Genomic DNA, 23,685 nt, shown 5'->3' with positions numbered 1-23,685 from the left:
GTTCTATGAGACTACTCAAATCTAACCATGATCTTAAGATATACTACTTGAAAAGATACAGAACCAGGCATAACTAACATATCTGCACTAGAACTTATAAAAACTCACCAACAGTTGTTTCAGCTTAAAGAATCACTAGATTTTCACTAACGTAGACCAAAAATTTTATGCAAGCTAGAAATCACAGCAACAGCATCGCTTCACCACGCTGGCACCACAGATGTCCCCGGCTTCAGCACACGCTGCACTAGCGGCTCGGCCGGTGCACGGGGCAGGCCCAGGCGAAGCGCGCCGTGCTGCCGGCAGACCGCCGCCGCCACCCCGGGCGGCGGCTCCGGACAGGCCTTCAGCGACGCCCCAGGGCAGCTGCGGGGAGCCGCACACAAACCGCCGCCAGCGACAGACGAGCACGAAGTTCCATCGCCGCGGCCGGGCGTCCCGCCCACCAAGCGCCGCCAGTCTGCCGGTGCCGGGCAGCGTGCCGCCGCGGCCCTCCCGCCGCCGGCCGCAGGCACTAACCGGTGCCGCTCCGCCGCGGCAGGCGGCCCCACAGGGGCGCCGGAGGCGACCGGGTCACTCCGAGCCGTGCGCGAGGCGCCGGCCCCACCGCCCGCTGGAGGAGCGTGCCCACCGGCAGCCCCCCCCCGCCGCCGACGGCCCCGCCTCACCTCTGCACAGCGGCCCGCAGAGCCGCGCAGCCGTTAGTGCCCGGAGGGAAGGACGCGGCCACGCCGCGCCGCGCCTCCCAACGGCGACTTCCGGCTGCGGCGGGGGGCCTCGGCCCCGCCTAGGCTGGGCGAGCGGAGGGCCCTGGCAACGCCGCCGCTCGGCGCCGGCGGGCGGGACGCCGCGCGTGTGCGGGGCGGGGGGAAAGGGGGCGAGCCCCTGCAGCCGCCGGCTGTCGCCCCGGGCTCCCGCCCCGCCTCCCTCCAGCGGGGGGCCGCCCGTTGCCGCGCCGGCCGGGGTGGGTTCCAGCTCTCCGGGAAGCGGGGCCGTGATGCCCGCTCCATCGCGCCGGCGGCCCGCGTGGAGCGGCCGGCACGCTGGGAAGGCCGCGCGGGGGGGCGCCCGGCGCCCCCGCAGTTTTTGCCGCCTTCTTTCCCTCTGCTTGAGGATTTGCGCCTCACCCAATTTAGGAGTTGCTTCGGGGCCACCCGAGACTCCTGGGTGTGCGCAGGTCTCCTCAGCCAGCGCCGGTTGCCTCTAGCCAGGCAACTCCGCTCCTGGTTGGGCCTGTGGCATGGTGCACCGAGCGCAGCTCCCCGTGTCGGCCCGCCGAGCAGTGACCCCTGTAAACACCATCATCGGGCGGTTATTAGCAGCGCCGGTGGCATCTCCAAACACCTCTCTTCATGGACAGGAGAGCGGCTGTACCCTCCTTCCCGGAGCTGCTGGTATGTGGGCATGTTTGCAGCTGGGCAATCCCAGCCATGTTTTAGGGATACCGAATCTCTAGGGATACTGAATCCCTAAAACAGATAGTAGGGAATATATGTATAGGTAATGAAAATTATCAGCTAATGTGAAAGCCAGATTGAGACTTGGATGCCCTCAAATACAGGGTGGCACTTTCTTCACCCAGATTGTCAAGAAAAACAAACCTATAATGGTTTTGAAAGACCCTGGGACAGAATCACAGCAGGGTCAATGGGGGAGGCAGGTAACAAAGTTACAATTCCCCTTCTGTTTGCCTCACAACAGAAATGGAAAGGTTCTCAACTGAGAAATTTCAAGCCACAGACATGATGTCAAACAACAATAGCACAAGAGGCTGAATAAAATCCACCCTACAATATTCTAGAAAAGTGGACAAGGTATTCTGGAAAATGTGTCACTGGCTGAAAGGAATTAAAACAATTTTAGGTTAACATGTTCAGTAACTACCACTGACATCATAAATAGATACACATTAAGATGTTAGTAGCAAGTAATTTGAAAGGTGATTTTTATATATACTCTTTTACTGTTGATACGTGACCTGAATTCCCACAGGCCATCAGAAATCTGGGTCCTCTTGCATGAGCAAGATTGTACTAAAGCTACCATGAACCGTGTTTGGAAAAGCATCAGTAAGCATCTCTTAAAAGAACATTGGTCTGCATCTGAAGAAAAAAATATATCACAATATCCATAGATACCAGGTTATCTAGGAAAATATATAATCCACAAGTGCCCAGATTAATCTTATAAAATATACAGTCCAAAACCGACCAGGTTATTTGAGAACATGCAGCCCAGAAGATGAGCAAGTCACTTAAGAGACAATAATATACAGATGGATAGTGCACAGAAACACAGAAGAAAAAAAAAAATCTTCTGTGGGAAACTCAATTATCCTTGTCTATGGAAGGGGTTACATAATTTAACTGTAATCGAAGTTGACCCCAGATAATAGTGTAGGTGGAGACACAGGAAGATTGGATATATAATACTCTAGAGAGCTTACACAACTCAGTTGTGTAAGGTGCTGTGTTTCTTCAGCACTGGGTATGCAGAACCCATCAGCCTGACAGGCTGCATGAACTGTACTGCTGCTTATGTAAGTACTGTTTTCTTGTCACTACGGGAAGCTGTGTTGCATCACCTATTCTCAGGTTTTCTAGGTTGTATTTGGTCTGGTAACCCCCTCTTCAGCTTTGGTGTGACTCTTTAATCTGGATGCAACAACAGGAAACAAGCAGAATGAAGTCTTAACCTTGATTTAATTCGGACTTTTGAATCTAAAGGTCTCGATTTTATAACGTAAAAAAATCTACATACTATTAGCAATTTAAAATAAAATATAGTTCATAAAAATCGCTGGATTTTTTCTTCTAGTTGGAATTCCCCAATAGGAGCAAAATTACACTAAAGATAGTTATTTATGAAGTTAAAATCTGCTTATATTAACCACAGAGCTGAGGTTGGTCCTCACACAGGAAAACACTCATCCTGAATTGCTAATTGCTATTTAAGTAATTACAGCTAATTGCTTTAGTTTACAGGTCAGCATGACTGAGTTCCTGATTGCAAGTACTGCTGTAGCACTTGAGGTGCCTTATCACCTTTTATTCCAAAATTTTTTCCTGTTCCTTGTAACTGCAGAAATACCACTTTGGGCTAAGATTTTCTAAGATGTGCGGTGAAGTATAGCCTGATACTGATATCCTTCAAGTTCCAGATTTAAGTTTTAATTGCAAGAGACAAAAAAACTCTATAATATTTTACACCCTCTAAGTCTCAAAATTTCATTTCTAGTTTGTGATCTGATCTGTATAATTGGCTTTTAGCTGTGATTTTGCTGCTTCTGCATCATGCAGTTATTTTAAATGTCTTGTGCCAAATAGAAGTTCTTTGCCCAGGTGCACAAAATTGGAAGACTTCATTATATTGCAGCTCTTTGAATAGCAGCATGGCATTTTTTGCTGATCAAAAATACAATAGTGAACAGGGTTTCCTCTCTGCTGTTGTCTGATGAGTAAAAAATTGAACATGATGAAAAATGGCCTTGGCTAATGAAGAAATACAAATTATGGGATAATATGGAAGGAATCATAGCAATTTAACATTATGTCTGCAAGGTCTGGTAGTTTTTGGTGCCATAACAGCTTACCAGATGCTGAAACAATGAGTTTATCTGCCCCAAAGAACACATGTATCAATTTTTACCTTGATTCACAAAAATTACTTTAGACACAATACTGCTGCTGTATGCATGTCAGCAAACAAACACCTTTCCTTCCCCCCACACTGAAAAATATATCTAATATATATGCTATCTTAGGCATTTCTTCAGAGTTCAAGGAGTATTTTGGTCTAAAACATACATATATTCAGGATATGTGGGGTTTTCTTTAGGAAGGTGGAAACAAATCAGAGTTCTATCACACATAGAATTCAACAGTAACTTATTTCTTATTCTCCAGAGAAACCTTTTCATGATGCATTTAGGAAGATTGCTTGACTTTCAGGAAAAAGGAGAGAACATGGTGCTTCAGTGTGGGTCTGGGCTTGGCAGAGCAAAAAGCAACTGTTTCACCTGTTGACAGGATACCAGGGTGCTTTTTTCCAATGCCACCTATCCGCACCTGCAGGAAATCAGTTGGAAGGGCTGTTTCAAACAGGCACGCTCAAGACACACAACTCTTCACAGGAAGAGCTGGTTTTTGCCGCCAAAGTTCATTCATGGCTTGTAACAGCTTAATGCGTATCAGTGTACTGACAGCTTACTTAGCATCAGGTGGCAGGTCTGGCTGAAGCGCTGCAGATTCTGTCATTCAAAATGAAACTGTTTGCTAAAAAACACTGCTATGATCGTTAAAGTATAATTGCATCAGTATGGCATGTTACTCTCTTTCAAGTGCAATGTCTGGATTGCAAAATACACTTTTTTTTCCTTTTGTTGTGTCTGTACTTGAATTTGTCTTCAATTTCATGTTTATTTAACACGTACAAATGAGCCCGATTACAAACAAAATATGACTTGTTCAATTTTATTTTTCACACTTTAAATCGAATTTTACTTTGTGTACCTTTCAAAAATGCTTTAGTCACATAAGTCTCTTTTGAAGAACACGCTACTTTTGTAGGAAAGCAAGTCATCTCGAATTACTTCCTTAATTAGGAAAAAAGTATTTTAAGCTGCTTTTCACTGATTTTAATACAAGGTGCAAAGCTTTTGATTCCTAAGAAACGTCAGATTCAGAAGACTGCTTCCAAAGGCTGAGGAAATTAGAATGGCCTTAAGAGACTCCAAAAGCATTGCTTCAAACTAAAATATGACCTTATTTAATCTGATATGGAAGACAAATATAACTATATGGTTAAACAGAGCAGAGATTCAGCTAAGGGAATCTCTACAGATTGTCAGTTCCTGCACAGCAAAATATTAATATACACGGTTTATGCAGTACTCAATACTTTCTCATTTAGGAAAATATATGAAACTTTATGCATTGCTGAAATAGGAATGATTCAATGCAGCAAAATACCTACATATCTGCCAATGCAGATAGAATTTCTACTTTTAGAAGTAGTCCAACTTTTAGCTTCCTCTAAACAATTCTAGATGTTCAGTCTACCTTAGTCTTAATTTTTTTAAACAACTTTTGCCACAAGTGGGCATCTGTTTGTGCATAGGAAGAAACGTTTTTTTCCTGTCTAATATGTTGATGATCTTCTATTTTCTGATGAGCTCTTATCTAACTTTGTAGAAACTTGATATGTCAGTGATATGAGCTTTACCACCTGCAAGAAAATCAACCAGATTTGACTGGTTTAAGCCACTGGAAAACTGCAGAGTGTTCTGGGTGGACACAGATAGAGTAAAGCTTTGCAGTTAACATTTACAAATTACTATTTTGCAATTGAGGAGGAGAGAGCCTAGAACAAAGCACAACTTGCTCTATGGCAACTGCAGTGGGTGTTTTGGGCCCGACACTGAGTTTCAGTATCAAAACTGAAAGCAGTAAGATGGTTTGTCTCACAAAGACTTATCTTTGTGTGCAAGAAGCACAGAGGGCAGCTGTCAGAAAACTAGCCTGTAAAACTTGTGCATCAGGCCACACACCCAGGATGAGCACTCAAGCACAAAATGGTTAGGTCTGCCCCTTTGAGATAATGTACTTGTGTGAGAAGTAACTTTTTGTGCCACCACTCTTGCAGCTTTTTGCTGGTTTTGGCACCTGTCTTAGCACAAACATAGGGTACAGTGACTTGCATGTGGTACGTGGGGCCATCAGATAGGGCCAAAGCCATACAGAACTGACAGGCCGGCTAATTTTTGATGCAGAGGGAGAACTAGAACTAGACCCAACAGGACAGGCAGGCAGGGAGAAGAAGCTGTTGGGTTAAAATCTGGATCTGAGGTCTTCTGTTTGAAAAAAGTACTTGAGGGGGTAAGTGTTGATGAGAGATTAAAGGTTAGAGCAACAAGAAATATTTTACACGACAAAGCCTTGGGAGGGGATAATAAGCTCAAAGATAAAAGAGCCTTGCAAAAACAAAGATAAAACCAGACAAAACCGTGAATTAAGGAATAAGAAAACCTCCCTTGGTCATGTGCTCAGAGATAGCATAGAGAATGCCCAAGATGTGTCCTTTAGAGCAACTTAGCTCATTATAATGTGAAAATCACATCTCTTGATGAGAACCCCCCTACTCAGGTAAGACCCCCACCCTTTGAGTTTGCACAGAATAATAAAATGACACTATAACTTTAAATCGAGACCAGGCAATGTTGTTAACCAATGAGGAACAAACTGGTAAGAAACTGGCCAATGGCCATTACAGTAAAGGTGTAGTTTGAAGCGTATAAGTATGTTGCTTGCCAGCATGTGCTGGGCTAGGTTGGTGGAATTACCACCTAGTACCCATTTCTGCGCAGATATGGACTAAACATAATATCAGCTTTGTGTGGTTTTTGGCTCATTGCACACCGAGTAAAAGAACCGAGACTGTGGGACAACAGCGTGGGAAGGCTGGAGGTGCCCGATACACGCAGCAAGGAGACAGGCAGAAATGGGAACAGAGGGGCACAGTGGCAGAAATGGTGAGAGAGGTGTGAGCTTAATACTGACAGGTAAACATGCCAGGAGAAAGTAGATATGGAGAGGACAAGGGGAGTAGGACGAGGTCTGAATTAGCAGTGATCCCAGGGGGAAAAGAAAAAAAACCTGAACAAAAAAACCCAGGAAAAAGCCCAAGCCAAAACAGGAGTTAAAGGCGACCAAGTTGCAGGTGAGAACTCTATATGAGACCAAAACCGTGGGGTTTTTGGATGTTTTTTTTGGGTAGTTTGTTGGGGGAAGTCAAGGCATCAAAAAAATAAGCAGGCGGGGAGTGCCCGGGGAACAGGAGCAGCTTTGGGGCCGGCAGCAATATGGTGAGGCTTCTGTAACCGGGCTTGTGGGGTGGTAGAAACACAAAGAGACCTGCGAGGTCAAACACACCTGTCCATTTTACAAATGAGGGTGGTGATAATTAGCTACCTGCAGCCTGCGGATGGGGCCGCGCGCAAGGCTGTAGACTTAAGCGTTCGTGAAAACAAACGACTCCGGGCGAGCGGTTGCGGCCGAAGCGGCGCATGGCCCCGGGCCAGGCCTGTCAGCGGGCTGGGCGGGGGGTGGGGGTCGGGGCCGCCGCCCCGCGCCTCTCAGCCGCCACCGGCGCGGCCCGACGCACCTCGCCTAGCTCTGGGGGCAGCGCGGGGCCCAGCCTGGGCCGAACTCGCAGGGCGGCCCACTGCCGCATGGCCGCCTGCCCTCACCCCGCCCCCCGCCGCTACCGAGGGCGGCCCGCGCGGCCGCGCCGGCTCCTCCTCCTCCTCCTTCCCCCCCCCCCCCCCCGCCGCAGCGCCGCGGCCGCCCCGCCTCCGGGGAAGGCGGAACGAGCCACTTCCACGGCTGAGGGGAGAGGGGGGGAATGGGGCTCGTTCGCTTGCTTCCTCGCTCTCTCCCTACCTCGGGGCGGGTGGGCGCTTTCTTATGGGCGCCCCTGTTCTTCCTCAGGCGCGGAGGCGGGAGCCGAGCCGTCCGTTTTCGGCAGGGCCCGCGCCGACTCCCGCCCCCGACACCCCCCACCGCCCGGTTGCGACGTGCCGGTTGCTACCGCCTCGCCTGTGGGGAGGAGGGAGCGCGGCCGTATTTCCCGCGGCGGCGGCGGCCGCTGCTGCTGCAGGCGGAGGTGGGCTGCGGGCTGGGCGCCAGTGCGGTGGGTAGCGAGGCGCCGGACCGCTGAGGTGGCCGGAGGGAGGGAGGGAGGGCAGGTATGCGGGCAGGCGGGCGGGCGAGCGGACGCGCGGGGTTTTGCTTCCGCGCCATCGCGCCTTGTGCGGGGGAGGGGGGGAGGCGGGCGGGCGGCGCGACCGTGTGGCGGGAGCCGTGCGGCCGGGGAAGGGAGGGGGCGGCTTCGGCCACGGCGGGCGAGCGAAGCAGAGCCAAGCTGAGGCGCGGAGGCGGGCGGGCGGGCGGGTGGGCGCGCGCCCCTGGCTGCGTGCGGCCCGGCCCGTCCCGGCCCGCGTGGGTACGTGCATGGCGGCCGTGCCGCCAGCGCGCCGCGGGTGGGGGCTGCGGGCGCGAGCGTTGGGCTTGCCGGGGGCCTTCGGCGGGGGTGCGGGGCAGGCGCGGCGCGGGGTCCCCCGGCTGCCGGTCGGGAGGCCGCCCGCTGCTGCGGAGCGCGCTGTTGATGTCCGTCTTCGCACCCCCCCCACCCCCCCCCCCCCCCGCCCCGTGTTGCCCTTGTCTCCGCTCCCCCGCCCCGGTGTGTTTATCCTGGCAGCGGGACCTAGGGCGGCTGGCAGCGGCTCGGTGGCGGGGGCTGGAGGTGCAGACCCCTCCTCTCGGCCCAGTTCGCCTGGCGGCAATAGGCGTCACGTCGTTGAGAAAACATGAGCCGAGATTTCAAACCCGGAGACTTGATCTTTGCCAAGATGAAAGGTTATCCCCATTGGCCAGCCAGGGTAAGGCACCCCCCCTCCCTTGCAGGCCGCGACCCTCTCCCGCTCCGTACCCGTCCTCCGCGCTCCCCCGCACCCGCTTCCCCCGCCTCCCCTCCTGCCGTGCGAGCTTTGTGTTGCCAGCAGCGCTCTCGGACACCGCGGGGAGCGGTGCGGTTAAGACGCGTTGCTCCTCCACTCCCCCTCCCCCCGCCGCCGTCGGGGGCGGGGGGGCGCGGCGGCGCTCCCCCACTGGGAAGCGGCTTCTGGTCCGGCGCTCCGGTGTGCTGCTGCCTTACGCTTGTCCGAAAGTCGCTTCGCCCTCCCTCGTAGTCGTTAGTTGTTCTAATTTGCATAGTTCAGCTTCTAGAGATGAAGACTACTGGATGGTAGCATGCCGCTGGGACTGTGCAAGCACCTAACTGTACAAAAATACTGTTCCTAAATAACTGCTCTTTTTTGACGGAAGGAAACCGTGAAGTTATAGCAGCGTTACTCTTTACTTTTATAGTCAGCTATTCGTACAGTGCATTCTGTAGAATAAGCTAAGTGTATGTGATAAGTTTTCCTTTTTTTCATTCTCCCTGCTCACTTGGAAGAGGCATGGCAAGTTCTGTGACAGCAGTAGGTCATTTGACGGTTGTGAAAATGTAGCTAAAAGACTAATTATGATATACTTTGCTAAAATGCTGGCTTAAGAATTGTTTTTTTAAAAAGTTTACTGACTTTTCCTTTTTGTAGCACTTGACATTTGGGCTTGGGCAAGTTATCAGCTTAGTGTAAGGGCAGGAAGGCTATTGTTTATGCTGAAGGAGGGGTGGTATTTGCATGGAGTTGAGTTGTGCCTTTTACCTGTAGCACATTATGTGTGTCCTTTTTTAGAAAGTGATCATGTGGAACGTGTTGCTGTAACATGAGAGAAGTTGTCATTTCCTATTGTTGCTAATATTGGTTTTGATTCTGCTATATTTTTTAACATACAGTTGAAAAGAGATCTTGAGACCTGTTTTACTTCTCTCTAGATCTTTTTTTTCTTTTTTAACATTTAACACTTTTACTTATTTTCCCCTAGACCGTTCTTAACTGTTACTTGAATTAGTGTGTCTTTCTTTTAGGTGGATGAAGTTCCTGATGGAGCAGTAAAGCCTCCTACGAATAAAATGCCTATTTTCTTCTTTGGCACCCATGAGACGTAAGTCCTTTATATTTAAGGGTCATTTTTTTTTTTCATTGTAGAATGCTGTGACAAGAAGTTAACGGCTTGTCTGAATGTAGTTATTTTAAACTATAGTATTCAGTAGCAGACGAACTCTTCCTAAATTAATCACTTTTGACAAGATATGCTTCTCTAGTATTCAACTATTCAGGGGAATGGTAGATCATAACTGTACCATGTACACTTTCCTCATCAAAAGTAAAAAAATCCTACCTACAGTGGTATGACTGATATGTTTTTCTTCAGTAATGGACTTTAATTGTAGTCTTGTATATCCTCAAAATTCTCAACAATATATTCTCAAAGAGAGTGAAATAAGGCTGAGAACAATGAAATAGACAAGATTTGAGAAACAAACAAATAATCATGTATTGGGTTTTGTTTATTTTGTTTGGGTTTTGTTTGGGTTTTTTTCTGGAGAGGTATGGGGTTGTGGGTGTTGCTTTTTTTGTAAGATCTGGAGAGAAAAATAAGGAAGCGCAGTTAGCTTTGTGCCTGTCAACCTGCAAATATTTCTCTTTGGGTACTTTCAGCAATGTTAGCATTTTGCAGTCATACAACATTTGCTTTGAGGGATTGTATTTCTTCCATTGCTAAATTTGATTGTAAATATGCTGGGTTTTATGCAGTTCTGTCTTTTTGAAAATTATCATGTTTATAGCATGACTGGTTGTCCTAGTGTAGATTTCTAAGACTTTGTCCTGGTTTCAACTGGGATAGAGTTAATTTTCTTCCTAGTAGCTGGTACTGTGCTGTGGTTTGAATTTAGTGTTACAGTAACATTGATAACACACTGATGTTTTAGTTGTTGCTAAGTAGCACCTAATCCTAAAGTAAGGATTTTTCAGTTTCCTGTGCTCTGCCAGCGAGCAGGTGCACAAGAAGCTGTGAGGGAGCACAGCCAGAACAGGTGACCTGAACTAGCCAAAGGGATATTCCATACCATAGGATATCATGCTCCGTACGTAAACTGGGGGGAGTTGGCTGGGGGGGGGGGGCAGATCACTGCTTGGCTATCAGTCAGCAGGTGGTGAACGACTGCATTGTGCCTCACTTGTCTTTTGGGGATTTTATTTCTCTTTTTATTATATTCATTTTCATTACAATAATGATTAGTATTGTATTTTATTATTTTTGTAGTTGTTATCATATTTTATTCTATTTTAGTTATTAAACTGGTCTTATCTCAACCTGTGAGTTTTACTTTTGTTCAATTCTTCTTCCCATCGCACTGGGAGTACAGAGGAGTGAGCAAGGGGTTGTGTGATGCTTAGTTGCTGGCAGGGTTTAAACTACAACAGACTTCCAATTCAGTGCTATATTTGTTGTCTGATTTGTTTGTTTTGTTTTTTAAATAATCAAAAAGAACCAATACCTATAATGGTGTGCTTTTAATTCTGCTTTTTTTCGTAATAAAATGGCAAATGGTATGTAAGCAGGTCAGAGATAGAAGTTGTGTATACAAGTACTCTTTCTTGCATTTTGTGGAAAGGCCTAGCTTTTTTTTCTTCATCTTATTTAATAATATCTATTGAAATTGCTTTAATCTGGTACTTTACATATATCTTTTAGTAAGCCACGCTAAGACAAGATACATTCCCCTGTTGAATTAAAGAGTAAGCATCCTCTACTCTCTGATACTACTTGTTACTTGCTTCTCTTTTTTTTTTTTAAGAAGTGCTTTCCCTGTGAAAAAGATTTCTATACGCTTGGCTCATATACCCATGCATTTCTTTAGCTGTTTTCATCTTTCAATAGCTCAGTTTTTTTAGTTTATATTTCGTTTTGTGGGTAAAGACGTACTCCTGGAATTTGATTCAAGGTTGCAAGGTTTGAATCTTGTCCGTTTTTTGATGATAATTTTAAACAATGCAGCAGATTACCTTTTTTCTTAATTTTTTTTTTCCCAACTACTTTTTTTTTTTTTTTTCTTGGCAGCTGAAAGCACAATATTGCTTTGATCGTGCCCTAGGTAATGTGCATGTCATTCTGGGTTGTACTGAGGTTTTGTGTAGTTGTAAATAAGTTAGTGGATGAAGATTGCATATAATGGAGAGTGAAATAACTCCTTATTTAAAACTTTAAAAATACCTTTGCAAATTTTGAGAAGCATCATGGCCAATTTTACATTTAGCTTATGCTCTTAAGACATGATTGAGTTTGGAAGGGGGTTTTTCTGTAGTGTACATGGGTAAATTTGAAATGTCTATTCCTCACTCTGTGATATTATTAAGAAATAAAGTTTTACTGTGATCTGGTTTTTGTTAGGCTGTAGATTCAGGGTTACTACATTTCAGAGTTCCATACAATGTATGAGAAACGTCTTGTCTCTGTTTTGTACACTTTGCAAAGTACAGGGTGTTCTATGACCCAGCTGTCTTATGGCATTTGTTCTTTAAGCGTGTCATGTACCTTGTGTTCCTTAGAGTGGTAGCAGGTGAAACTCCCATGCTTCTTGATCTTACTTATTGTTGTTTACAGCAGATACCTGTAAGTAACAATAGGAAGGAGCAGATCAGGTAAAAAAGAATACTGTTCCATGGCATGTAATTTTGTTTAGGTTTGTAGCTGTAAATAGTGACTTAGTGATCCATCAAAAATGTACTTTTTCCATGGGAAATAAAATAAATTTGGTAAATTTGTTCTCTGCTGTGCTTCTCCAAGTCACATACCTGTGTGAGATTAGACACTATGTCCATTCAGCATGTTAGTAGCCTGTACATATATATATATACAACATATCTTACTGTAAGTAGTGGCAACTCTGAAAATCCAGGTGATGAGCTTAATCATGCTAAAAAGTCCCTCTGTACACAGGATGACATTTTCTAACTGTGTGGATGGTTATAGTAGGAAAAGAGTTGTGGGGAAAGTGAAAACAAGACTAGCTTGAATCTTACTTGACTTTTAGGAGTACTATTATTTCAATTTTTCAGATTACTGTAAACAAGTATAGACTTGTACTTTGACTGCTATGGCTGATTTTCACTAAGTTTTGTCGAAACAGAACTAGATGTGTTGCTGTCTGTGTGCAGTGAACAGATACATGCTTCTTAAAGTATGCTTTGGGAATTTGGTTGAGGTTTGGTTTATTTACATACTGTCTTCATGCAGCAACCCTTTCCTAAAAGAGAGTAATAAAATAGATACTATTTTAATAAAAGCTTTATTTGCATCTGTTGTGCCAGTAAATCACATCGGTGCAAATTTTGATTGGTAACGGACAAACAGAAGGTTGCACTGAACTCTGGTTTCTGGATGCTGTGTGTTAGGGTAATCTCTCTTCATTCACTTTCTTGTTCAATTTTCTTTTTAGTATGTGGGGATTTAACTACAGTGACCTAACAAGTTACATGACCCTTTCACAGTAGCTGGGGTTTGGTGGTTTTAATGAACAATATTGGTAGATGCTTACAGACCTGGGAAAAATGCTTCCCTTCAGGGCATAGGGAAGAAGGAAGGCAATGTTTCCTATTTTTCTGTCTCCCAGTTTCTGTTTGTCTTTCTCTCCATTCTTCTGGTCTGGTCAAGTAGGCTTTGCAGGTGTGTGTTTCCCACAGTGGCTGAATCCTCTATAACCATCTCTTACAAAGCAGTGGGTGATTTGCAGTCTGACCTGTAACAGTGGCTTACTTGATACCTTGTACATGTAGGTAAGTGTTTTTACTGCTGGAGGAGGAAATGCTTAAGCTTTCTAGATGATAACATGGTGTGGTTTTTTTGTTTAGTAGGGTGTAAGTCTCAAGGAGCTTGTTTTTTTTTTAAAGATGATGAAGAAAGATGGAGAGTGGAGCTTCGAAGTATCTATTGAACGTTTCCATGAGCTGATACTTCACAAAGCAAGTGTCTGCAACTTTGTGGCTAGGCGGAGAGTGAAAATAAGAATGTACCACCAAAGCCTTGTGTTTCTGTTAGCAGCATATGGATTGCTACAGTGAAATCCTAATTTGAAAGTTCATGACAGTGGAGCAGGAATTAAAGACTCTGATGTTCTTCATAAAAACCAGAATATTGGTTGTCAGTACTATGTTACCTTGGTTTCTCAAGTTTAACTTGGAGAAGCTAGTGGATACTTAGAGAAGCTAGTGGAAGAAGTAGTGTGGATACTATGACTTTGACATATGAGAAAAGCTACTAGGCTAAAAGCTTTAGTTACACAGTTTACTGTAGGGGTAGTGATATGCTGGAGTGGTATTTTATCTGACAAAGATACACTGGCAGTGTTAAGACCTCTACTACAAGAGTAGCTTAAATAAAAATCAAATATTTTTAATGTTTACTTCATCAAGAAAAGGATTGGAGGAGAAATTTAAAATAAGGAACAGTTTATTCGTTCAGTTCAGTAAATCAAGTTGAGGCCCTATTGTCACACACTGAAAAACTAATGAATTAATGCTGAATTACATAGCATTCTTACAAAGGTGTGGGCAGGCAAGTCTTGTTTTTTCATGTCCAATACACTAAAAATTCTTAAATTTTGTATTTTAACTGGATTATTTTTAATTTAATAACTTTGAAAGTTTTCTTTGTTGGCTTGGAGCAATGTCTTCTCCTTTAAATTGTTTTCTTGCCTTACATTGTCCAGATTCAAGGATTCTTTATTCTTAACATTTAAGTCTGATTTTTTTTCTAAGGAAGCAATTGCTCTTTCTGTTAGTTTGAAACTACTCAGTTTTTAATTGTTCTGGTTCACAGTGGTTGGTTGTCCTATCAGCTGCAATCTTAAGATGCAGCATTGGCTGTTTCTTGCCCAGACACTCAAAACCCTGTTTAAGAGGGGGTCTGTATGTGTGGTGGTAGTAACGGAAAACTTGGGCTGTTGAAGACAAAAGTTGAGAGAACTAAAGACGCTTATGTAGCAGAACTAGTTGTTGCAGTAGTAATGAATTTCATGTCTTAATAACATTTGGTGCTTACTTGCTTGAAAAGATGAACTGTTTAAAATGTGCAATTTTGTTCTTTTTGTTCTTTTTCTCCTTAAGGGCATTTTTGGGACCAAAGGACATATTTCCTTATGCTGAAAATAAAGATAAATATGGCAAACCAAATAAAAGAAAGGGTTTTAATGAAGGGTTGTGGGAAATTGACAACAATCCCAAAGTGAAGTTCTCTCATCAGCAGGTAAGTTATGCAGAGTCTGCAAATCTTTGTTGCTATACTGTTGGGGAAAAAACACAATGAGTGTTTCCCTGCTGTAGAGTAATGAATTATTGCTGCTGTTTAACTGTGGGTTAGACCATTTTTAAATTTTTTTTTTTGTACTTGGTCTCTAGTATTAATAGCATAAGAGATGGGGGTATTGTTTAACTGGGGATATCTGTTCATTTTAGTGAGCTCATGAGGGAACATATTGACAGTTTCAGAGCACAAGGCTAAATGTTTAACTCTTTACAGTACATACCAAGTTTTACTTATATATATACTCATTTATAACTATATACATTTCTGAAATACTTATCTTTGAAACTGTATGACTGTGCTTGAAAAGTTTGGTTTTTTGGAATCTCAGTCACCCTACTTCTTTCTGTCTTCTAAACCCAAGTGCTTTTCTCAACAAGTATCCTTGCAAGATTTCAGTACATGCTTTCTTAGCACATAGTATTTTCCTTCTAGTGGTTGGAAGCAATGGGATGCCTGCCTTTTGGCCCCAAACTGTCACATGACTTGATTCAGTTTTTGTCCATCAGTAGTTCCTCGTTTCTTGCCCTCTTGGTAAATATTCCAAGCTTAAACTGGAGCTATGCAGTGCTACCCATAAAAAGACCCAAATTTAATCTGAAGACAAAAGAAATTGTTTTGCTCATTTTTGTCTTTCCCTGTCTGCTCTGAACATTCTGAAGCCTCTTGGGTTTGATATGTACAGTGGACCCTGATCACATATTGGGCCTTCTAGGCAATGCTGCAGTAATAATAAAGAATTGGTATCTTTTGGTATTATTTGCTGCTCTTATATGACATGCCAGATTGCCATTTCAGCAGCAGTTAATCCCTGTTTCATAAGATATCCCAAGTTACTGTGTTTCTAGCTTGAAGGAGAACGTGGATAAAGAGTTAAGGAGTTTCTGAAGTAGAGTCGAGAGGTAAGATGATGTACTCCAGATGTACACTTTTTCTGCTCTGGGATATGGAAAGATGCTAATCCCAGTGGGAAGGATTGTATTAATAAGGGACAGATTCTTTCTGCTACCACAAAATATGAGTCAGTATACCTTCTTGCTGGTTTTTTTTGTGACAGTTCAGGAGAGATTCTCAGTGGATAGCTGAGGTCGTTGTGAACCATAACTGAGTTGTATGTTACCAGTCATTCTAACAATGTGAAAATCTGAGTATAAACAATCAATGGTAACAAGCTTTATCTAATATTTTGTTTCACAGTAGGAATCAGTAACTTCAACTGAGCAGTGCTCTGGGTTGCTTTCATAGCATCTCAGACATTCCTAAATATATTTCCAATGGGAAATACACAAAACATGCTGTCAAGAGATACACACAGACTGTTTTCTTTGTCTAGCAGCTTTTCTGCCAGATAGTCCTTTCTACCTTTTGAGTTCCATTCACTTCAGCTTCAGCTTTTTCACAGGGTCTTTCCGTGAACTGGTCAGGTTCTGTCTAAAGCAATGGGGTTGTTCTTTGCTATTTTTTCCCCACTATTTCTTTTTTTAAAAAAAAGTTTCTGGAAGAAGAAACTTTTCTTAGTAGGGGTGTTCTAACTGGAGTACTGTGTCCATTTCTGGGCTACTCGGTACAAAAGAGACACAGACATACTGGAGAGAGAGTCCCATGAAGGGTCACGAAAATGATGGACTGGAGCATCTCTGCTGTGAGGAAAGGCTGAGAGAGCTGGGACTGTTCAGCGCCAGGCGGCTCAGGGGTGATCTCATCAATGTATACAAATACCTGAAGGGAGGTTGCAAAGAGGCAGAGCCAGGCTCTTTTCGGTGGTGTCCAGTGACAGGACTAGGGGCAATGGGCACAAACTGAAATACAGGAGGTTCCCTCTGAGCATCAGTGTGGAGGTTTGAACTCAGCCGGCAGCCAGACTCAAAGTGGCTGGCGTTCACCTCCCCATCCCCCCTCTGGTAAGATAGGGGAGGGACAAAAGAAGAGAATTCGTGGGTTGAATAAAAAGAAAGAATTTACTAAATGTAACAAGAGAACAACAGTAACAATAGTGAGTTCAAAAAGAAAACGGGTAAAATGCAGCAGTGGCTTACCGAGCATGGTGACTGCCCCCCCACAGCAACAATACCTACCACCCGATGAGCAGACTGCGAGTGTGCAAGCCCCCAGCTAAAAGCTGAGAGATCGAAAAGCTGAGAGCGAGAGCCCGCCCACCTGGGCATGACATCACATGGTATGAAATACTCCAATGAAAATTAACTCCATCCTGGTTGAAACCAGGACAATCAGGAAATAACTTTGCACTGTGAGGGTTGCACAGCACAGGTTGTCCAGGGAGGCTCTGGAGTCTCCATCCTTGGAGATATTCAGAAGCCATCTGGACATGGTTCTGGTCAGCCAGCAGGGTGGCCCTGCTTGAACAGAAAGGTTGGACCAGATTGAACTACAGAATTAATGAAGTAATGCAGTAGACTTGTGCAACTTTTCTTCTGAATTGACACCTTACCTTAACTTCAGAAAGTCTTTCTTTTGATAGCCACTTCTTTCTATCCTGTGCTATGCATTGTTAAAAGCAAGTTTTATTTGGAGCAAATCAAGCCCTTAGGATTTAGGCAGCTCTTGTTTTTACTTGCAGGCAGTTCTTGTTAGTGCTAAAGGAGTACTTCTGCAAATGGCTGACTAGATTTGACAGTCTGTAAAATAAATCAGGATGTAAAACAGGCAGAGTAAGTGCTACTTGATCTGAAATAAAACTGTCAATAAGGGTCTACTTCAGAGTTTCTTTGAGCATCTGCGATAATGTCAGGTCAATCAGTCATGGATCTTCCATGTTTTTTCACAAAACACTACCTTTTGGATTTAATTCTTAGAATTGAAATATTATGTCACTGTTCTGCCAAAGATTATAGATAAGATGGAGGAATATCCCACTTTTTCAAGAAGAAAGTTGTAGTGTGATGCTTGGTGTTTGGTTTAGTTTTACTTGTTTCAGCTTACGTGCTGAAATGAGCTTTATTTCTTCAGTACTTTGCAGGATAGCATACGGTTTACAGTGATGAGATTTGAGAGGTACCTTATTTCATGTTCTTGTTAGTTCCCTTGGCGTTTGCAGCTTTCCTGTTCATGAGGATGTTGCCTTAGCACCCAATTCTCAAAGCTGGAGAAACAAGTACATAGAGTTTGTCCCTCCTAGTAATAAGGGAAGGATGCTTATCTGCTTGACAAAAACAGTCTCTGTGGCTGTCTTAATTAACAGCTATGGGTTTTTTGAGGGGCTTCTGGGTGTTTTAGTCAGGGAAGGAAAGGAAGTTTGAGTACTTGATGTGGATATTTAGGAAGTTTTATTAGGAGTTTATGGGAAAGCTTATACCTGTTTTAAGGGTAGCAGAGTGGTTGAAATTGGCTTCTGAGTCCCCACCTTCCCATCTTTAGCAAAGAGAGGTATGGTACAGGCAAGAAAAGGCTCATGTCAGGGAATTTGGCACAGTTTAGCCAATTGATATAAGCTTTTTCTTACTGATTCTGATAATGAGAAACAAAGACAAACACTTAGAGAAACATGCCTCAGTTTCCTTCTGGCCACCTCTGCTCCCCCTTTGATGGTCTCCAGTCTCCTCACCACACATCACAGACAGTCCCTTGGGTGAGACAGTGGCAGCACAGGGGACAGAGGCTGGTGTGTAGTGGTTACTTTGCTTTTGCTGTTGCTTGCTTCTTAGTGACTTGGGTGTGGACTTCTCCATGGGCTACAGTCCCCTCAGAGCTGTCCCTTCTGTCCCCTCTCTGCCCCTGCTCAGGCAACTGGGCTGGAGCCTGGCTTGGGTGACTCCTCATGTGCGTTCCCTTTCCAGCATCCCTCCTGCACTGGCATCTCTTTTGCCTCGGTGTCCCTCATGCCCTGCATGCGTGTCTTTGTGTGTTGGCATCCCCCTTCTGCGGCATCTCTTCAGTTCTTCTTGGGCAGCTGCTCTTCTCCTCAGTGACTCTCCTTCCCATCGTTGTGTTGGTGGAGGTGCTCTAGTCAGCACAGTTTGGTACGTGCTGTGGGTCAGTTTGCCTGTTGCGAAGCCTGCTGGGATGGGTTGTGACCAGCTCAGGGCAGTCCCAGACTGGGTTTCACACAGGTTCCAAACACCAATACCCGCCAACTGTTTTCCCCGGTGCAGCGTGTGAGAGAGGATCAGTGTAGGCAGCGAGTGATCTCAAAATTGAAGACAAGTAGTTGGTTATGAAGACTGAGAGTAAAGGTAACATAAGTATACTGATAAGTGAAGACACTATTTTTCAAACAATATTTTAAAGTAGAATAGTGTATTACACTTACTAGTATGCTGCAGTATTCAGTACACATTGGTGAATGGACAGATTTTTTAGCTGAGCTCTTGGAGATGATCTACATAAAATTCTTTTTAAAAAAAGATTCTTAGAGTTAAGTACAGCACAGTTACTGGACAGTAGCAGGGAAGACGTTCAGTTGTCAAAACCTAAAAATTCAGGGTGAGTAGATAATTTTGTGTTTGGCCACACAGCAGGTAAGGTCAGAGGAGAGTGGGTAAATGACGTGGACGTGTTGGCAAAATCGAGCTTTTATTCTGGTTACAAGATAGTGACAGACTTGTTGGCTATTCATACAGAGGGATTCACTTGCAGTTTTTTTTCTTTATTTTCTGTCCTTTTACTGGTATATTTTGTCTTGGTAAGTCCTTCTGAGAGCCACATTTTCTGTTTAACTGCCAGAACTGGCTGGAATGTTCTGAAAGCAGTATTTATTCTTTGCAGATGTTGCTTGTAACTGCTAGTAAGGGAGGTGGAGGGCAGAAGGGAGCTTGTGGCTTGGGCTTAAATCCAAAACCACTTCCTCAGTGGGGGAAAAATTAAAGCATTAGGAGTTCTGCCAGCTTTGTTTGAAGGAGCTAATATTTAAGAGTGAGAATGCTATCCACAGTGTAATGGAATAAAACCCAGTAACTTTGGCTTCACCTTTTATATTTTTATGTTTTAATTCTTTAGCCTTTATTATAACTTTTTTTTCCTAATTTTTTCCTGCTTATCTTTTCAGGAACAGGTAGTTGGCTCACTTAAGGTTATAGCTCATTTAAAAATGCAGTAGCATCACAAGTTGTATTTGACCAAACTTTTTTTTTAAATTATACATAAGAAAAAACTTATATTGCAGTATTTTTAGTGTGAAAATAAGTTATTAGAGCTTGAAAGTTTGATAGAATGCAGTTTAAACTGAAATGTGGAAATTCATGAAATAAGATATATTTTAATATTGTTGTAGTTCTAATAAGGGTTTTGTTAGCATGATGCTTTCTTCAATAACATACAGGTGGCAGAATACCTCTCAGTATCATTAGTCTGTAGTTCAGGAAGGGGTTTAGATCTAATTTTTGGTGTTTTTGTATTGAAGTCCCATCCAGCCATTAACACTCCTGTCAAAGAAACTGTTCAGGAGCCTGCTGAGGGGAGTGAAGAAAAAGCAGGAGCCAAAAGGAGAAAGTCTTCTGTCCCAAAAGTAAGTGACTGTGTTTTGTTCTACCAGTCAAAACTGTATTGCCAAGGTTTTACTTAAATACTTTAATAGTGTTTTACTGTTGTAACTGCTTTGCCTTTGCTTCTTTTCAGACACACATATAGTAATATTTTTGTCCTCTGTACTCCTTTTAAGCTGCTGTACATGTTTTTGAAAATAAATTTCTTTACCGGTCTATATTTCTCAGTTGTAACATACTTAAACTAAATTCATACAGTACATCCTAGGCAGGAGAAGGTGGAAATGAACACCAAGATTTAATTTTAAGTTTCTCTTTCTGTTTTTGAAGGCTTTAATATTATAGACAGGTATGACTGTCCCTTTCAATTATGACAGTTTTTCTTGAAAAGCCTAACAGAGCATTAGGTTCTGTCTGTGCTGAAAGGGTTCTTCAGTGTATTTGCCTGAACAGATAATAAGAATCAGTTTGAATTAGGCATTGTCCTGATTTTGGCTGGGATAATTTTCTTACTAGCAGCTGCTGCAGTGCAGTGGTTTGGATTTAGTGTGAGAATAATGTTGATAATATACCAGTGTTTTAGTTGCTGCTAAGTAGCGCTTATCCTAGGGTAAGGATTTTTCAGTTTCCTGAAATCCTTTCACTCTGCTGGTGAGCAGGTGCACATGAAGTTGTGAGAGAGCATGGCCAGGACAGGTGATTCGAACTAGCCCAAGGAATATTCCATACCATAGAGTGTCATGCTCAGTATATAAACTGGGGAGGAGTTGGCTGGGGTGGGGGTGCAGATTGCCACTGGGGCAGCGGGTGGTGAGCAGTTGCATTGTGCATCACTTGTCTTTTCTTGGGTTTTATTTTTCTCTCTTTTTGTTATATTCATTTTCATTACAATTTTTGTTGTTATTATTTGTTGTTGTTATTATATTTTACTCTAGTTATTAAACTGGTCTTATCTCAACCCACAAATTTTACCTTTTCTTTTGATTTTTCTCCCCATCTCACTGGGAGTGGTGGGAAGTGAGTGAGTGGCTGCATGGAGCTTAATTGCTGGCTGGGGTTAAACCACAACAGCACATCTTCAAGTAGTTGGGAATATTGCATGATAGCCTTGTGCCTTAGTTGCCTTGTTGAAATGTTGAAATTTTAAGAACTGTAGCTACTTTAAAAGGGAATTTCACAAAAGGTGCTTGCAGGTGGGACAAGGCAGTAACATTGAAGTTGAGAGAATGAACTGAAGATCTAAAAAACATGTACATACATAGACTGCAAGGAAATGTTAATTATTTTCAAGTAAATCATTACAAACTCTTGATTTTTTTCAAGACTTAACCACTCACCTATAATTGAAAACTAGTATTTTAAGGTTTAAAAAAAATCCCAACAAAATCAGAAAAAAGGCATAGATGACACCAGTTATCACTAATTACTCTCTCACATGATAAACCAATTTCTTGTTGTCTGTTTACTACCTTAAGTCTTGTTGAGTAGAAGGATAGTCTTTGCTAAATGTGGTCTGCAACTTGGATACCCATCTGTGTATAATAGATAAACAGTGATACATGAATCTTGAATGTTGGCATGAACACGTAGTACTCATGTACTGGTGATATTGTGAAAAGTATAGTTATGTTATCCTGAACACAAAGTGAAATTTAAGTTCACCATAGTACATTGCTGTATTTTGACCTATTCTGACAATCATCTGCAATTGTATACCGGAGAAAGTGGTCCTGCCTTAGGCTTTTAATGTGTACCTCAGAAAAGGGGTGTATCTACAGATTTAAACTATTTAAAGTTATTAGCATGTTGTTCTCTTTTCACTATGAAATACTTTTTAATGTATTTTTTCTACTCTCTGTTGAATCCCTTTACAGTTATCCCCTAAGGGGGATAGTAACTTACCTACAGAAGCTGAAACAGAAGAAAAGGAGATGGATATTTCAAAGGAAGATGATCTACCTTCTGAAAAAAACAGTAAAGAAGTATGTGAAAGCTTTTTCTATGTACTGAAGAATATCTTAATATTATGCTTATTGATGTAAATATATTACTGGGTATTAAGAAGCTACATTTACCACTACTGTGACAGTCTCAGGAGCTGTTTAACTATATAAAACTTCCTGTGTATTCACTCATGTTTATACTGCTCGTTGAAGCTAACAGGAATTGAAGTTTTCAGAGAGGGCTCTTTTAGTCTGGCTGTGTGTAAGTTCACTTAAAACAGTGCGGTTTTATCGCTTACTCTGCATTGCAAATGTACTTTTTTAAAGCACTAGATAAAAAGTTCAGGCAGACTAAAAGACTATCCTGATTACCAGATTATCAGGATTTTAATAATTGAAAAATAGGATGTGTCTTCATATGCATTACAGGATTCTTGCCTAAATTATGTGCCAGAGGCTTCGGTTGTGGAAAAAAATTAGAATAATTTAAAATACATCTTTGTTTTGTTAAGACTCTTAGCACCATTTTTTAATCTTCACAGGATGTGGTGAAAACAAATGATGCTTCTATTCTTAAAGTTGCTAGAAGAGGAAGAAAAAGAAAGGTAACAATATGTTTAATTACTTCACCTTACTGGAATTTTTGGATATGATGATACTGGATATTTACTTTCTTTAATGACAGATTATGTGTAAGTCTTAAGTGCCTGACATCCTCCCTCCCCCTTTCAGATGGCTGAAAGATTTGTAGGAATGAAAGATTTCCTAGAGGGTGTTTTACAAGTCTTAATTCTGTTTGAACTTGATGTAGAGTAGGGAATTTGCATGTTTTCCCAAACAGTCCCTTGCATGTAAGAAAAACAAAGATATAAACTGTTGCTAATAAAATAGTCTGTTCTGAAGCTCTGAAAAATCGTTTGAATTTCTTCCTTACATTGAACTAACATCTGACATACTCCCCCCTTTAATGAGACTGTGATTTTGTAGTGTCTTCAACCTGGGAAAAAATTGGAGTTACTTTGAAAGAGGCAGTTCCACCTGCTTGCTCAGCATGCTCTAACCTTAATGTTCATGTGGTCACACAGCAAGCCAGATCAGGGCACTGACCCAACTGAAAACTAGATTAAAGTGGGGCAAAGTTTAATTTTAATTTGAAACCATTTAACTTGTAACATTAGTGCTGACAGCAGGGACGGGATGAATGTGAGGTAACCTTAGTATGGTTGTCACAGGTAAGTAGCATTCTGAGTATCATTTGCTTCACAAAAAAGAAAGATATCTGTTTGGGTGCTCGTACACAAATGACCTGAATGTTTTAAAAATAGAATTTAAAGAATGCCTTCTTTAAAAAAAGAAATTTTATGAAAATCTAAAATAAAATTCAAAGCTGCTATTCTGAAACAGCAAGAAATTGAAAGAGTGTCTGACTGTGCTTACATGTGATTGCAGCTTGTAAATGGGAGAGAAGCCTCACAGATAACACACAAAAAAATCTCA

The 23,685-nt window shown here is 42.8% G+C and overlaps 2 protein-coding genes across 10 annotated transcripts in view; one reads left to right on the top strand and one right to left on the bottom strand.

Annotated features, from left to right (window-relative positions):
- The window catches only part of CCDC171 (coiled-coil domain containing 171), a 152,760-nt gene extending 152,023 nt beyond the window's left edge, over positions 1-737 (bottom strand). The window contains exon 1 of one of the 2 annotated variants that reach the window (XM_074812045.1): positions 669-737. The gene's annotated coding sequence lies outside the window, so the exon portion shown is untranslated. Of the gene's footprint in view, positions 1-108; positions 544-668 lie in introns of those variants that run through there. The other variant, XM_074812044.1, reaches the window with a different exon arrangement.
- Positions 738-2,462: 1,725 nt separating this feature from the next.
- PSIP1 (PC4 and SRSF1 interacting protein 1) overlaps positions 2,463-23,685 on the top strand; it is a 44,167-nt gene continuing 22,944 nt past the window's right edge. For 3 of the 8 annotated variants that reach the window (XR_012621692.1, XM_074813080.1, XM_074813079.1), the window contains exons 1-6: positions 7,391-7,689; positions 9,529-9,605; positions 14,612-14,750; positions 20,164-20,268; positions 22,120-22,227; positions 22,731-22,793. Coding sequence is in view for 7 of the 8 variants with exons in the window: in XM_074813080.1 (XP_074669181.1) it covers positions 7,402-7,689; positions 9,529-9,605; positions 14,612-14,750; positions 20,164-20,268; positions 22,120-22,227; positions 22,731-22,793 (780 nt within the window). In the remaining variant the exon portion in view is untranslated. Of the gene's footprint in view, positions 2,540-7,390; positions 7,690-8,256; positions 8,438-9,528; positions 9,606-14,611; positions 14,751-20,163; positions 20,269-22,119; positions 22,228-22,730; positions 22,794-23,685 lie in introns of those variants that run through there. The other 5 variants (XM_074813082.1, XM_074813087.1, XM_074813083.1 and 2 more) reach the window with 4 other exon arrangements.

Source organism: Strix aluco, chromosome Z (assembly GCF_031877795.1).
Source record: "Strix aluco isolate bStrAlu1 chromosome Z, bStrAlu1.hap1, whole genome shotgun sequence".
In the NCBI taxonomy this organism is placed as follows: Eukaryota; Metazoa; Chordata; class Aves; order Strigiformes; family Strigidae; genus Strix; species Strix aluco.
The sequence above is the reverse complement of the archived record's forward strand: the minus strand, read 5'-3'. Positions and strand labels throughout refer to the sequence as shown.